At 42.2% G+C, this 17,062-nt stretch overlaps 1 protein-coding gene across 3 annotated transcripts in view; it reads right to left on the bottom strand.

Annotated features, from left to right (window-relative positions):
- fhit (fragile histidine triad diadenosine triphosphatase) overlaps positions 1-17,062 on the bottom strand; it is a 998,292-nt gene that overhangs the window by 19,742 nt on the left and 961,488 nt on the right. For all 3 annotated transcript variants that reach the window (XM_062969657.1, XM_062969656.1, XM_008105413.3), the window contains one exon: positions 9,814-9,923. In XM_062969657.1, coding sequence (XP_062825727.1) covers positions 9,822-9,923 — 102 coding nt within the window. In that variant the 3' untranslated portion in view covers positions 9,814-9,821. The remainder of the gene's footprint in view (positions 1-9,813; positions 9,924-17,062) is intronic.

The following is a 17,062-nucleotide window of genomic DNA, read 5'->3' on the forward strand; positions in this document are numbered from 1 at the left end:
GGTATCCCAGGAAGTCTACCTCTTGCAGATCAAAGGCACATTTCTCTAACTTGGCATATAGTCCATGATCCCGCAATCGTTGTAGCACCATTCTGACGTGTTGCTCGTGTTCCGATTGTGATCTAGAATACACCAAAAAATCGTCCAAATATATGATCAAGAACCGATCTAGATAATCCTGGAAGATATCGTTGACAAAATGCTGGAATGTTGCGGGAGCTCCGGATAATCCGTAATTCATGACTAGGGACTCAAATAATCCGAATTTGGTCTGGAAGGCGGTTTTCCATTCGTCCCCTTCTCTTATGCGAACTAGATTGTAAGCCCCCCGGAGATCCAGCTTGGTGTAAACCTTGGCCCCTCGGAGCCGGTCTAATAGGTCTGAGATCAGAGGCAGGGGGTAGCGATTCCGCTTCGTGATATTGTTCAATGCTCTATAGTCCACAACCAAGCGTTGGTCCCCTGACTTCTTTTTCACAAACATCACTGGGGAAGCTGCTGGGGATTGAGAGGGTCTGATGAACCCCTTGCGGAGGTTTGACTCTATAAACTCCCTGAGAGCTTCTTGCTCTGGTTCAGTCAGGGAGTAGAGGTGTCCTCGTGGAATTGGGGCCCCCTCCACCAGGTCAATGGCACAGTCGTAGGGTCTATGTGGGGGTAGTTTCTCGGCTTCCTTTTCATTGAAAACATCCCAAAAGTCTGAATATTTCTTGGGCAAGGTGATGATGGGCTCTGCGTCTGTGGCATGGCAGACCTTGGCTACTAGACAGTGGTTTTGGCAATATCTTGAGGCGAACTGCAGTTCTCTGTTGGACCAGGAGATGTTTGGGTCGTGGAGTGTCAGCCATGGAATACCCAAAATCACAGGGAAGTGGGGAACCTCGGTAACGAAGAAAGAAATTTCTTCCATGTGTTCCCTTATCCACATTCTGGTGGGTTCAGTCCATTGGCTTACGGGACCTGTCTTTAGGGGTCGGCCATCTATGGCCAGCACCAACCGGGCATTCTTGAAATCATGATATTGTAATCCCAGAGAGTCGGCATACTCTCTATCGATGAAATTGTTTGTTGCCCCTGAGTCTATCATGGCATGGATCATGACGGGCCCTTTTTTCACTGACCACAGCGTGACCACCAGGAGAAATAGGACCCCAGTTTGCGGCTCTTGAGTGGGGTTTTTGACCGGGTTGGCGAGCCTCTCTACACCCGGTTGCTGGCTTCCCCCGCCGGCTTTGCTCCAGCCGCCTTGGCCTCCTCCGGCTCCGCGGAGGACGCCGCCGCCAGGCGGGCGGCGGGTTTCTTTTTGGCTGGACATTCTCTGGCGAAGTGGCCCCCATTCCCGCAGTACCAACACAGATTCAAACGTTGGCGGCGGGCCTTTTCGGCAACATCTAGTCTGGGGCGCACATTGCCCAACTGCATCGGTGTGATGACTCATGGGCCATGTAGTCCCGTTCCTAGCGCTGTTGAGACAGATGAAGAGGAAAACTTGGTTTTTCCACCGTTTCAGCCAGAATTGGAATTTTCCCAGCCAGAATTGGAGCCCTTGCACCTGCCGGAGGTTTGCCTTCCAGAAATCGGCCAAACAAGCCCTGAGTCAGAATCTCCCCCATTTTCTCGCCGTAGTTATTATCAACAACAAAAAGGAGTTCAACAGGCTAATCGCAGAAGCCTGAGAATCGCAGCCAGGCATTCAGCTGATTAAGACTGCTTTCATGAGAACCTTTAGGGAGTCATGCATCTGGACACAGAGATTGACTTTCGGTTCTGGTTCCCCAGAGAAGTGTTCTTTGGTGGGAAAACGAGACCCTATTTAGGTTCCTTGCCCCGTAGGAATCTTGCGGAGTCAATTCGTCAGCTACCGGAGTAGGTTGTGTGTGGACAGCGCTACTCCCGTTTCCAAGCCTTCGTTCCTGTTTCCAGCCTTGTTTTGCTTCGCGGACCTTGCCTTGCTACCTAGGACTCAGCCTTGCTTTCCAGGACCTTGCCCTGCTTCCCGGACCTTGCCAAGTGTTTACCACGGATCTTGTCCCTGTTCCTCGTTCCTTGTTGCCTTGAATCAAGCTTTGTGTACCAAGAATCAAGCTATTTCCTTGCCTTGCCTAAGTTTCATGGACTAAAGGACCTTGTCATCTCCCCTCACCTTGCTTGGCAAGTGAGTGTTTCGGTTACTGGATTACAACTTTGGACCTTACTATTTCATATTGGACATTGTTTTCCTGGACTATATTTGACCTTTCCTGGAAGGTCATCTTCTGAACTATATTCTACACTTATTTTTATTGCCTTTACTTATTTCCTTAATAAAGATATTAGATAGATTCTGGCCTCTGTGTATGGTTATTGGTGCTCTGCAGCCTGGGTCGTGACAATCGGCTCCTCCTCGCTTCCCATGGGGTTTGGGGCTGGCGGTGGGGATCTCCATACTGGACGTGGCTGAACACTGGCAGAAGCGGGGGGTTTCACTCCGGCTCTTCCACTCTGGCCTCGGAGCCACTGTTTTTTGTTGGCAAGCAGGGCTTCGGCTCGTAAACACTGGTTGATGAGTCTCTCAAGAGTCCCTGGGGGATCCACCTTAGAGACTTCTTCCTGCATCTCAATGTTGAGGCCCTCGCGAAACTGTCCTCTAAGGGCTATATCGTTCCAGCCGGTGCTCTGAGCCAGCACCCGGAACTCGGCTATGTACCGGGACAACGGCCTGTCCCCTTGGAAGAGATGCCGGAGTTTATGGCCGGCCGCCTCCTCGTCGTCCTCGATCCCCCAGGTCTTTCTAAGGTGGTTCAAGAAATTTTGCGCGGTGCTTAGATGCGTGGAACCCGCATCATATAGCGCCGTCGCCCAAGTGGCCGCAGGCCCATCTAGGAGACTGTAGATCCACGCCACTTTGACATCTTCTTGGGGAAACTCGGCTTGGTGGGCTTCTAAGTATGCCTGGCACTGGCGACGGAAAACATGAACCTTGGAGGCTTCTCCAGAAAACCTGGTTGGTAGCGCTAGGGCAGGGAGACGGGCTCCGTGTTCCTTCAAGCCCCGTATTTCTCCCTCCTGCGTTCGGAGTGTGTCCTGGATTCGATTGAATTCATCTTGGGAAATGGTGTAACTGGGTGGTTGAGCCTCCGCTCCGGTTCCTGTAGACATTCTGGCCTTAGGTTGTTTGGTGCTTAAGGTGGCGGAGTCAAACTGTCAGGACCCTGGCTGCTGAGCACCAATAACCTTACACAGAGGCCAGTCCCTATCTAATATCTTTATTTAAGAAATATATAAAATCAATAAAAACAAGTGAAAAATATAGTTCAGAAGCAGACCTTTCAGATGAGGTCAAATATAGTCCAGAAATGTATTGTCCAATATAAGATATTAGAGTTCAAAGTTTTAATCCACTTGACCGAAACACACACTTTGCCAAGCAATAGTGTGGGGAAATAACAGAGTCTTTAAAGTCCAATGAAGCTTGACAACAAGGCTGGAAATAAACTTGATTCTTGGCTAGATCCGTGACTGAAGACGAGGCAAACATGAAGCATGAAACAGAGTCCATGGTAAAACCGTGAGACAGGGCAAGGCTTGAAGCTTGATCCGGGAAGCAAGGAACTGGGATTACGAAGTCCACACACGATCTCTCTCCTCAAGCTGATCAATTGACTCTGCAAAGAATCCCTCACGCCAAACACCTATATTGGGTCTCATTTTCCCGCCAACAGAACTCTTTCCCTAGAGAATGAGAAGCGAAACCCAACTCTGTCCAGATGCATGACTCCTTAGAATTTCCCAAGGGAAGCAGACCTAATCAGCCATTTGTTTGGCAGCCATTCTCAGGCTTCTCCGATTAGCCTCCCTGACTCCCCTATCCTTAGAATAATTTTCCCTCCTGGGAAACGGGGGGGGGGGAGTTCTGCCCAAGGCCTGTTTGGCTGAATTCTTGAGGGCAAACATCAACATCCTGCAGGTGAAGAGACTCCGGCTCTTGCTGAACCGGCGAAAACCCCATGTTTTCCTCTTCGTCTGCCACAATAGTACTAGGAACAGGACTACAAGGCCCATGAGTCATCACACAGGCTTTCGGAGAATAACGCAGTGCAATAATAGATTTGAAATATGTGCAATTACTACGGAACGGCCTTAGACTATGATTTCTGGATGGCGTGATTTTAATATTGAATGTAATGTTTTTAAATGTTTAATATGTATTTTAATTCAATTTATTTTAAGCTTAATGTTTTGTATGTGTTTAAGGCATTGAATACTTGCCATATGTAAGCCGCCTTGAGTCCCCTTCGGGGTAGAGAAAGGCAGGATATAAATATGGTAAATAAATAAATGTAGATGCAGCCTCAGCTGCTGCCTTTTCTACCTCTCCATGAGCCACCATCTGGCTGGGTTGGGAGATACTGTAAGTTACAGGTAGACTTTGAGGAGATGTTAGTGGCGTTGCCTGAAGGAGATAGTGAGTGAATTCCACAATGACTGAAAATGACATACGCCAGCATCATATTGACCTATGTCACTGTCAGGAGACCAGCCTACATGGCCTTTCCATCCTGAATGTGACAAAATTTGCAAACATTGTTCCATTTTTTAAACACTCAACAGAAACCCTCCTCAATTTGAACTGAGCGAATTCAAAAAGTAACACTATTTCCAGTACTAGGAGAGCCCTATTCTCCTCTACTATGACGTTGTTAAATAGCCTCTCAGGAAAGAAAGGAAAGGCAAAATCTTTAAACCTAGGATGGTTTCAAATCCATACTTTTCTGAGCGAAGTAACAATAGTTCTGGAAGGATGGATCTGTCAGTGGTTTTCTTTTACAATGTCAGAAGTGACTTCTGGTTTGAGAGAACTGACCGTCTACAGAAATGTTGCCCAAGGGATGCCCGGATGTGTCACCATACTGGTAGAAGGCTTCTCTCATGTCCCCCAAGCTAGAACTGACAGACAGGAGCTCACGCTGTCTCGTGGATTTGAACCGGCAACTTTCAGGTCTGCAGTCCAGCCAGGACAAGGGTTTAACCCACTGTGCCACCATGGCTCCTTGTGCTGGTTGCTGCCACATCTTATGCTTAAAAAACATATTTTCTTTCATGTCAGGAGCGACTTAAGGAACTTCAATGATGTTGCCCAGGGGACATCCAGATTTTTTGATGTTTATTCCATCCTTGTGGGAGGCTTCCCTCATGTCCCTGCATGAAGCTGGAGCTGATGCAGGGAGCTCATCTGCGCTCTCCCTGGGTTGTATTTGAACTGGCAACCTTCAGGTCAGCAACCCAGCCTTCAAGTCATCAATATTGTCAGCACAAGGGTTTAATTCACTATGCCATTGGAGGCTAACATATTAATGCCAGACTGACTATAAAGGAGCCTGTACATTTTGATAAATTCTTAAATGGACTGAAATCGAATACTTATTCCATTTTCTTACATACACCACATAGGCTTCAACATAGGGTTCCCTCAAATCAGCTCCAATCAAAACAGGCAGTCCTTTTCCTGCTCTTCCCCAAAGTACATTTCTTCTCCTGGAAGCTTTCAGGGGTCCTTTCACAATACACACTTACAGTAATATGTTTCTACTTTAACTGCCATGGCTGCATCTACCAAAATCCCGAGATTTGTTGTCTTTTGAGGCATCTGATCTCTCCAGCTAAGAATTCTAAATGCTGTTCCCTAAACTGCCAGTTCAAGGACTTTATAGGACAGAACAATGGCAGTTAAGATGGAATCATAATGCTATAACACTGTAGTGTGAAAATGGGTCAGAAGTGATGATTCACCTTTGAAGGAGGCTGCACTGATTAAAAAAGATATTTTTCAAAACCAGATGTGGTCTGTCTGGCCACTTGATTCTTTCTTTCTTCTTTCTTTCTTTCTTTCTTTCTTTCTTTCTTTCTTTCTTTCTTTCTTTCTTTCTTTCTTTCTTTCTTCCTTCCTTCCTTCCTTCCTTCCTTCCTTCCTTCCTTCCTTCCTTCCTTCCTTCCTTCTTTCTTTTTCTGTATTGGTATTCTGTGAGCCCTTCAGACAATCCTACAAAAGAAAACTTCCCCCTAGCACCACAGTTGCCTACCCCTGGAGTGAGACCTTTAAATTATGAACAACTGGTGTTTCTGGTTTAAGCTCCTGCTCCAGTTTTCCATAGTCTTGATTTCTTTTGGCCTTTTCTGATCAGCAGCTGCTATTCACAAATGCTGGCCTCCTGCCTTGCTTTAGGTTACACTTCCTGCCTCTGATCTTTTGGACCTTCCATTGCTGCTTTTGGAATTTGACCTTTGCCTGTGCTATTTGCCTCTGGCCTCATTGGTTCCCTAGAGAGATGGAAACCTTGGTGCTCAGTATCTGACACCAAATTGGCTTTTATTCACAAGCATTTAATTGGTTGGTTCTGTAATTCTTATGATCAGGCAGCAAGGGCTGGATCCATAACCCAATTTAAGATGAACTATGCTCAGACTAGTGTGTAGTTGGCTGCCTACAAAAATTACCAGGAAGCTGCTGTTGGTTCAGAATTGTATTGCAAAGTTTAACTTGAAAGGCTGTTTTAATCACATCATGCACAGGGCTCAGAAAAAGTTACTTTGTTCAGAGTGCAACTTCCAGTCCTCATGCTATCCAAAGGATTCCCCAAAAAATATTTGTATATTTGTATAAATATTTGTATAAATATTTGTTTTTGCTACAGTGAGTCACCATGATCTATTTTCTGGCCCAATATGTAGAAGGAAGAATGAGCGAAGGAAGAGAGACGCTTTTAAACTGTGGTGTTGGAGGAAAATTCTGAGAGTGTCTTGGACCTCAAGAAGATCCAACCAGTCCATCCTCCAGGAAATAATGCCCAGCTGCTCACTGGAGGGAAGGATATTAGAGGCAAAGATGAAGTACTTTGGTCACATAATGAGAAGACAGGAAAGCTTGGAGAAGATCATGATGCTAGGGAAAATGGAAGGAAAAAGGAAGAGAGTCCGACCAAGGGCAAGATGGATAGATGGTATCCTTGAAGTGACTGGCTGACCTTGAAGGAACTGGGGGTGTCCATGGTGGACAGGGAGCTCGGGCATGGACTGGTCCATGAGGTCACAAAGAGTCGGAAGTGACTGACTGAATGAATAAAGAACAACATGAAGATCGGATTTGGACATTTTGTTGTTGTGTGCCTTCAGGTCATTAAAATTTATTGAAAGCCTAAGGTGAACATATTAGTAGGTTTTATGTGGTGAGAGTATGGCTTTGAACCCAGTTCCCTGAAAAACTGCATATCCAAATTTAAGTATCTTCCCAGAAGCTCCTCTCCATGTTTACTAGCCAAAACAAAAAGAGGTAAGTAACTACTAAGAAGATAAATGTATGTTTAAAATGTATGAAAGTTCCTATTTTTCATTTACCATTCCCCTCTGCTTTTTAATGCAGCTCCCCAAATATATGCATCTTTGTATGAAATTTAGATTTTTAAACATTAATCTTTGTTATTCATTATACACCACAGCTCAAAGGCAAATATTTGAACAAACACAAAACTAAAACATCTTCATAATATACAATACCTGTTCGTCTTATTTCTGAGCTGAGAATTTATTTTCAACTGAACTGCTAAAGGCAAAGATGTGCACCTATCAGTCAGTGATAACTATGTTCCAAACTTAATACAAGGCTGGGAAACGTGAATTGGGTTGGCTTGCTTAATTCTACCCCATTTGTGTTAGCCTTCTGCATATACTCCATTGAGCTGTGGATTAGCCCACAAAACAAGTGTTTTCTTTCATTCATTCTTGTACTGATATAAGATGGCTGCTCTTAAATGGGGATGAAAATGTTCTTTACTGAAATAAAATAGATTGTACATTTAACAATGTATTAGCTATCCTGGTAGCATTTTCTGACTCAATCCAGGTAAGTGGCTGTCTAAATCTGCAACTTTTAGACACTCGAAAACCACTCCCCCACCACATTATTACACAAAAGAGAAGCCAGAAATGAATAGGCAATGTGCATGGAACATATGCAATTGTGTACTTGGCAAAAGATGCAAGGACTGCTAGTTCTGCTCCATTTACTTGGGGAAACAAGTCTTTCTTGTCATGTAACAGCAGGGTGGATGTGTGTCTCATTTTGTGGCCTTCTGGGCAGATATTTATTTATTGCTTTGTTTATTAAAAGTATTTATAAATTACTTTCCTGCACACTGGGACCCTCAAGACATTTTACAATTAAGAGAAAGCAACAGAACAAAATCAAAATACAAATGAAGCAAGTTTAAACTCCATCAGAACCCATGAAGGCAATAGTTTTTGAGGCTCGATAAAGTTCAGTTGGAAGAAGTTGAGTTGGTCTCTACTGTGATAACTCACAGCTTGGGCACTGCTATGGAAATGTTCTTTCTCAAGGACACATTGATCTAGCTCTTCTTGAATGACCAATAAGCCTCCCATCATCCCTACATTTCCCCCTCACCCTTACTGTAGAGAGGTGGGAGTCATACAACACTCCATAAATTGTTGGATTAGCACACCTCATTGTGGGCTCTGCTTGCAAGGGTGGGTTGACATTGTAGTTAACCAACATCTGAGGAGCTGCATAATGACTATATACCCTTTGGTATATAATCCTACCTACTATTGCCACCACATGGGGCTGAATTCAGCGGCATGCACCAATTTAGCCCCAGTCACCCACTGAGCTGGCCAGCTCCCGTCACATGACACTGTACCTGCTCCGTGAGTGAAGGAAGGGAGAGCCGGTGCATGCGACCAGCAAGGCAACACAGGAAGGCTCCCGTGTTGCTATTACAATGCATATGGGAAGCCGTGCGCACCACATGTGCTCACACTTTCCCACATCTGATTACCCTTGGCTGGAGCCGGGCGATACGGGGCGTGGGGTGCCAGATTACCCATGCCTCTCTACAAAGCAGAGTGACCTCTGTGGCCTTCTGATGATGTTATTAGTAAACATATTGAAAATCAGTGGGACTTATCAGTAAAGTCTTGTTTTCCTTTGGCCTTTATGCGTTTGATTTATACCATCCCTTCTCCATAAATGTTCAAGGAGACTGATAGTTTATGTAAGTTAGGCCCTATCTACACTGACAATTTACTGCAGTTTCAAACCAGTAGTTAGAAAATGGTTTTGCTGTGCTGATGATTACATAGGAAATCCTGGAACCAGTTTGAAGCTCAGATGGTGACTACACAAAATATAAAGCACTGATTCACATTAAGGGCTCTTTTTTGCACACTTTTGTGAGAGTTTGTTTTCTGGCTGCCGCTGTTTGAAGCTAGCTTCGAACTGCATTAAATGGTCAGTGTTGATGGGGTCTTAGTGGTTAAACATCACAAAGAACCAATATCTAAGATCAAAAATCGAAAATCACACTCAGCACATATAATATTATAAAGATTTAAATTTATCAATTGAGATGTCTGCTAGAACTAGTCTTTTTCATATTCCATGGGAAAAGACATCTTAGCATGTTGAAAAACTGACAACTGCATACCTTCCAACCATCTCGATTTGGCAGGGACAGTCCCAATTAATCCTCCACCATCCCATTTATTAAGGTGCTTTTACATGTCTGAGTTTCCCTCTCTTCCTCCCAATTTCTTCCTTTCTCCTCCAGTTATTTCAACTGGTGAAAAGTGAGTTCCAAATGTAAAAGTTGTTTATATTTGGTTGATTCAAAGGGTAGGGAGAGGAGGAGGTGAACTCTTGTTCTTCACAGGAGGCTCAAAAAGCAAACTCATGCAGCCGCTCTAGCTTATGTTTCCTTCATGAATCACTTTTGGATACAAGATTTACACCCATCCTGCTGGATAGAGGAGGATAGTTACCTCTTCTTTCACTGAAAATACTTTTTGAGCATAGCTGCTTCTGCAGCCATTTCATCCTCTGATCTCCATTTGCTTGGGGAATCCTCGGCCTCTTTGTCATGACGTTGAAGCTGCATTGGAAGAAACAAAAAGAAAAGATGAAGAATGAAATCCATTAAAGCTCTCAAGAAATTTCTAAAGTATTTGTATCAAAGTGTGCATCTACTCCATCGAATTAATTGATGCAGCTCAATGCTATGGAATCCTGGGAGCAGAGCCGGCCCTAGGTATTTTTCAAGTGTAGGCGAACAGAATTTTGGTGCCTCCCCAAAAAAACAATCACTGAAAAATAAAAGTGTTGGATAAGCGAAAATGTTGGATAATAAGGAGGGATTAAGGAAAAGCCTATTAAACATCAAATTACATTAAGAGTTTACAAATTAAGCACCAAAACATCATGTTTTACAAGAAATCAACAGAAAAAGCAGTCTCGACTGTGCCCCTATAGGTTTGGCGCCCAAAGCGACCGCTTAATTTGCCTCATTGTTGGACCGGCTCTGCCTGGGAGTTGTAGATTAGGGAGGCACCAGCACTCTTGAGCAGAAAGGGTTAAAGACCTTGTAAAATTACAAGTCCTGTGATTTCAAAGTATTGAATCATGGCAGTTAAAATGGTACCAAACAGTATTAATTCTACAGTGTTGATGCACCCCTAGTAAGGATGATCATCAAACAAAAATTAGGACAACTTGAATCTGCAGGTATTGGATGAGGATGAGCAGGTTGTTGTTGTTGTTGTTGTTGTTGTTGTTGTTGTTATTCATTCAGTCACTTCTGACTCTTCATGACCTCATGGACCAGCCCAGGACAGAGCTCCCTGTCGGCTGTGGCCACCCCCAGCTCCTTCAAGGATGAGCAGGTTATCAGACCTCATTTCTTGCCAGGGTTCACTGCAAGCCATGAATTCTGGATTTACTCATGATCTGAGAATTAACTGGAGATTGTGAAATAATGAATTCCATATTCAAAGCATGTGTACTAGTTTGCCTCAGCTTTCAATTTCTTTAGTTGTATGAGATGCTCACACTGAAAGCTGGGTCTCCTGCCACGAGGCAAAGTGAGACAGCCACTTTTCTATTCACTCCAATCCCTTAAGGGGCCCATCCTGCTGAATTGGCAGGAATAGCCCTGATTACTCTTCTGCCATTCTACTTTTTGGCTGCTTTTAAAATGTCTCAGTTTCTCTCCACCCCCCCCCCCCCCCACACACACACACACACACTCTTTTCCTCTTTCTTCGAAGCTTATCCAAAAGCTGTTTGCATTCGACTCAGCATGAGGAGAACGGGGGAAGAAACCTGTCAATCCCAGGCAAAAGCTAAACTGCTGCAGCCTTTCCTAGCTTGTCTATTTTTCTCTACTAATAACTTGCCAATATATTAGCTGTCTCAACCACACTCTGATGGTGTTTGACTACACATGTGTTTTTTTTGTATTTCTGAAACTTTGGATAGCATGACATTCCTGCTTTGTGTTTCTTTCCGTTGCTTATTCTTTCACAAAAATCCATCTCAGAGGACCTTTACGCCCAAAGTCTTGGTGGATTATCACAGGAAACTGCCTTTCTTGCAAAAAAAAAAAGCCCATAGCCAAAAGGGTGTTCAAAGCCTGACATTCGGACAGTAAGCTATGTGAAGAACAAGGACTTCAGTGTTGCTGCTTTCCACAGAGTTCTTCACCTCTGGTCTTGTTCTAGCAGACACCTGCATGCACATCTTTAAAGCAGAGTTTGAACAAGAACCTGAAATCAGTCATAGTATTGTATCAAGACTTCCCCTTCACCACATTTTATGTGGTTCACATAAAGGATGAAGACATTTGTAACATTAGGAAAAACTTCCCAATAGTAAGAGCTGTTTGATAGTGGAATACACTGCCTGGGAGTATGTTAGAGTTTTCTTCTATGGAAGTTTTTAAACAGAGACTGGATGGCAACCTGTCGTGAGTGCTTTGGTTATATATTTCTGAATGGCAGAATGGGCTTGGCCTGGATCTCCTTTGCATTCTCTTCTAGCTCTATGTTTCCAAGAGTTCTCTGTCTGAAAAGTCAAGTCCTGTCTAAGTTCAATTGAACGAAAATGGAAGGGGAATGATAATGTGATATCAACAGCTAGTTCTTGGGCAGCAAGGAGAGCAAGTTCAAAGTCTACATAAGCGTAGTGATATCTGCAGTAATGCAATGCATATGGTAGATATTTCAGAGATTGTAAATATTTGTTAACTAACTATACACATAAATAAGTGTAACCATTATGAGGGACCAAAGTGGTCATCCTATGCTGGGGCAATACTTTCATAAGATGTAAGGATATCTTCTGACTCCACAACTATGTTAAATCTATGGAAGAATTGAAGGCTGAGGCCAACTACATACACATGTGCATGCACAAAACAGTGAAGAATTTCACAGGCTTTGGTTCTTAAAACAGGACCACAGCCACAGCTCTTTCCACACACAGGATGAGCTATCAACCACTCCTAAAATGAAAAGCAACTATAGCAAATGGTTTCCTAAGGTTGCAACCCTCTCTTTGCTGGAGCAAATGCATTCAATGTTATAGATATTATTTCTAAATAAACATGCAAAGGATCATGCTGCAAGTATGACATGACAAATGGATTTTAAAAAGCAATTGAGATGATTCCCCCCATTTCTGCAAGAAGCCTTCTGTGTCAAGAAGGTCCTAACTTCATTCCAGGCTGTTGCTCACAATTTAATAAGGCTTTTGTTAAAGGTCAAGCATGGTCAGCCTATTATAGTTGAAACAGATGCATGGGGGTAAAATAAATGAGCAGGAGACAGGCATAGGGATCATAATTTCCCAACGTGTTCCAACAAAGCAAGGGAAAGAGAAAGAAAAAAAAATGCAGAAGAGAACTATATTGCATGTTTAGTTAGAGGTAGTCCCCATCAATATGTGTGATTACTCAGAAGTTTTATCTATTGTTCAATGAGGCTTAACTTCTTGCAAATATACAGGCACAGCTCAGTTAACAAAATTTGTGATAAAGAAGCTTCTTCATCCAAAGGCTTTTTATATATCTGCACAGTGCCTTCCTTCTTATCCTATGTCTTGCTGGAATGATTTTAGCAGCTTTGGTGTTGGGGAGGGCTGAAGAAAAAAAACTTTTGCATCAGCATAACTCTAATAGTAGTTAGTTTATTAATGCTTAGACCATAGAGAAGTTTATGAATCCTTATAGGCTATTCTTGTACAAAATAAATAAATACTGTAAGTATTAGTACGTAAGTGTAGCAAACAATGCAATTAAGTTTGAGCTGGTACATAATAGGTTACTGTAGCTGTTGTTTGCTGTTGCTATGTGCCTTCAACATTCTTCTTACTTATGGTGATCCTAAGGCAACCCTAACATGGAGTTGAGGAGATAGGGCAGTATATAAATACAGTGTTGTTGTTGTTGTTGTTGTTGTTGTTGTTGTTGTTGTTATTTAAAAAAAGGTTTATTCAGAGGGAGTTCTCTTTTGCCTTCTTTTGGGGCTTGGAGAATGTGACTTGCCCAAAGGAACGCAGTGGGTTTCCATGTCTGAATGGCGATTTTAATCCTTGTCTGCTGTGACTGATCTGATTCTGCATATGCTTAGCTACAACAGGCAAGGTAACTAAACACTGCAGCTGCCACAATAATCCCTTGCTGAGCATGCATAAACAGTAACACACAGAAAAAAGGGAAAACAAACTACAAATTATGTTAAAAATCTATAAATTTAACCACCAGAAAGAAAATCTTGAGAAACTGGAAGCTGATAAAAGAGAATAAAAAAACCCTCAAAGTATATTTTGAAGAGCCTTTAGATCAGAGCTTTCCAACTATTTCATGTTGGTGATATACTTTTTAGACATACATCATTTTGCAACACAGTGATTCAGTTTTATTAGCAAATTGGAGGTTAAACCAATCTTTTATAAGAGATACGGACACATAGAAACATTGTAATAATGAATTGTATGGGGACACAACACATTTCACAAAAACCTTTCATTTATATTTTTAAAAGATCTGATTTATTGGTTATTTCACATAAACTTCTCATTACATCCGTGTGATACATCTATGCACTGCAGTCAACATACTAACATGGCACACAGTTTGGCAAGCTCTGCTTTAGATAAGCCAAAATGTTATTTCCTTATGCAAAGCTTCGCTGACTTGATTGTAATAACACTAAAATGACTTGAAGACACACAGCAAAAAAAGAGAAGGGAAAAATGAAGGCAGTACTTTCCATAAATGAGACTTGTGACCATCCAAATGACATTTTATTCAGCTTTTAGCTTACTTGCTCTCTATGGTTACACACACACACACACACACACATAAAGTGTGAAGTTTAAAAAAGGTGTGGGTGTAGTTATGGGGAGGCAAATTGAAGGCATTACTCTCTCAAATAAAATTCTGTCCTCCAATTTTCATTCAGTCCTCAAATTTCTAGCATTACAGAGAGTAAGACACTTAAAACTGTCTGCATCTAGACTCTCATATATATTGTTGTCTGAAATCTTGGGGTCCGTCCTGGCATGTCAGATCCAATGTTTTCCAATCAAGGCATGCAGAGGTTTATTGCTCTGGTTGGCCCAAACATGATGCCAGGGGACGTTTTCCAGATATGACATGCCATTTGGTTACAGACATTGACATTTTATAGACATTTAAAAATGATACATATGGTCTATGACTGATGTAAAGCATGTGGTGGGAAACTTAATAAAAGTTTTTTTTTGAAGAAATCCTGTCTCTGTACAACTTCCTTTTAGTCAGTGAGACCTTTTTGAAAAGGTAATTGGGGGCTGTGGGGGGACAATGTTCATTGATCAGTATTGGAAAGGAGTGGTCCCAAGAAGATGAGATTTCCCTGATGAGACAAACCCACCATCCCTGATGTGATGGTGGGTTTGGCTCCCTTTGGGTACAAATCATTGTGACTCTGCACGATCAGCCACTGGTAGAGCTGATATCGGCATTCCTGATTATTCTATTATTCAGACCAGTGGCTTGGCTGATGAGGAATTCTGGTGACTTGTGTACTTTGTGTGTTGGTGGGAAGAAGGAAAACTAGGTGAGGCTTCTCTGCAGGGTGCATTCCTGCTTTTAAAATCAAGCTGGGAGGTTATCTGACCAGGCCTCGTTTTTTGGGCTCTGACTTTTAGGGTCTGGGTTTTGGACAACACTATGTTTACATTTCCTTTGTCATTGTGTCTGTCTCTGTACTTTGGATGCTTAAACTGTATTTCCAAATACTCTACCAAGATTTTACTATATTGCAATGCTGGAAATATGGGGAATGAAAGGGGGCACTTTTCTTATTTAGAGAGACAATGCATAGACACAGGTACCCTGAAGTTGCCTTCTTTAAAAAAATCCCACAATTCACTGGAGCAACTCTTTCTGACTCTGGAAATGTTACAATTTCATCAAGGGGGGCTTCTTATATAGTCCTGACCTCTGGCAAGATATTCATTTAAGGTGAAATATCGCAAGGGCCTCATGCCTTACAAAATCACAATAATTCTTATACTGAAGAGATGGCAGCATTTTTTGCAATTCCTGAAGCATGCCTTTCTCATTGTAATGGCTGAAAAGCAGAAAGAAAGAGACTCCTTATGTGTATGGGCATATTACCATATTGCACTTTCCCTCAAGGGCTATAGTGAAATCAACAACAACAACAATAAGCCATCCCATGACACTATCAGTTTTAATAAAATAACTTGAAACCTGGTTGTCAGATTTGCTGGCAACTTCATGCTGGGAGACACGGGTGAGAAAATGAATCTTTTTTTCCCCCCACAAAGAGAAATATTCAAAGAACCTCTTGGTTTACAAGTGATCAAAAGTGACAGTCGGTTCTTATTGGTGGAAGAGCATTTTCCGCTCGAGGTGAAAGAAGAGGGTAATTTATCAAGAAATCCAAGAAGTCAGACATCAGTAATGATCTGCTCGGGGAAGGGCACATCTTAGAAAGAATGCATTTATATTTGTACTGCATAGAAGGAAGTTGTGGTAGCCTGGATTGTGTTTTTTTAAACTCTATCTTGTCAGACATGATTTTGTCTACAACTAAGATTTCCAGAATTGTACAATGTCTCCTACAGAGGCTGTCTAGAACAATGACCTCTATGGCTTTAGATTTTTAATTAATTTATAACAATAAAAGAGGTTAAATTTCAATTACAACAATGATTTTTAAGCTAATTTTATAACACTGTAATGGCTCGGCTGTTTCTTTCATTAGAAGTACCATTGCAGAAAATTCCTCTGCAATGCAGACCTCACCCCACCATAGATCTTGGGGCCAGATACAATGCTTTCTCCATAAAATACAATATATTTCTCAGGATTGTTGTTGTTCCTATATCATCGTCATCATCAATGTGCAATGCAGCTCCCTTATCCACAGATTTGATTAATCCACAGATTAATTTAAATGGTGAATAGGGAGTTCTTTTTCAAACACCCTGTATATCAACCCCTCACCCCCAGTGTTTCTGGACCTTCAGGACTCCTCCAATGCATTTCTATGTTATGTTTAAAATATAGGGTTTGCTATTATCCATGGTTTAAGGTATCCATGCAAATATTAGAGCTTATTTCATGATGGTATTGTACATAGTGTCATTGTTGTATATTTCACAAGGAAAAAAACCATTAAAATAATTATCTGACCTCTGATTTATAATCTTAACAAGGCACAAAAGGAAAAGAGAATGGCAGTCGGGAGGGTATTAAGTCCAGCAGATACCCTTTTCTCTCACTCCAATGACATGGCAGTGACAGTTGGGATGGAGGGAGAGCTTTTCACCTGCTTCTAGGCCTAAGCAAGAGGGTCCTGGCTAGGCCAGTCCTAAACCATTTATTCTTGTTCATATCTGTCTAGCAGCCTATTCACTCATCTGTTTGAATATCTAATTACAAACTCAGATCTCCAAGTGATTTGCTTATTAACCCAAATTGCCAGTATCCATGTGCACCAACTGACAAGCATTCAAGTATCTTCAGAAAGTCAATTTTTGTATAAACAACAGTTTTCCAAAATGCCCAAGCCACCATGGTATGGGCTCTAAGGACTGAAGAAAAAAGCCAAATGAAGAATGAGCAAACTCAGTGGACATTTTAGCTGACTGACTCTTGCTCCATTTAGTGGGCCTCAAGATACTAGTAAAATAAAGAAATCCCAAGAAACATAAATAATC

The sequence above is a fragment of the Anolis carolinensis genome, chromosome 2, assembly GCF_035594765.1.
Source record: "Anolis carolinensis isolate JA03-04 chromosome 2, rAnoCar3.1.pri, whole genome shotgun sequence".
Lineage (NCBI taxonomy): Eukaryota > Metazoa > Chordata > Lepidosauria > Squamata > Dactyloidae > Anolis > Anolis carolinensis.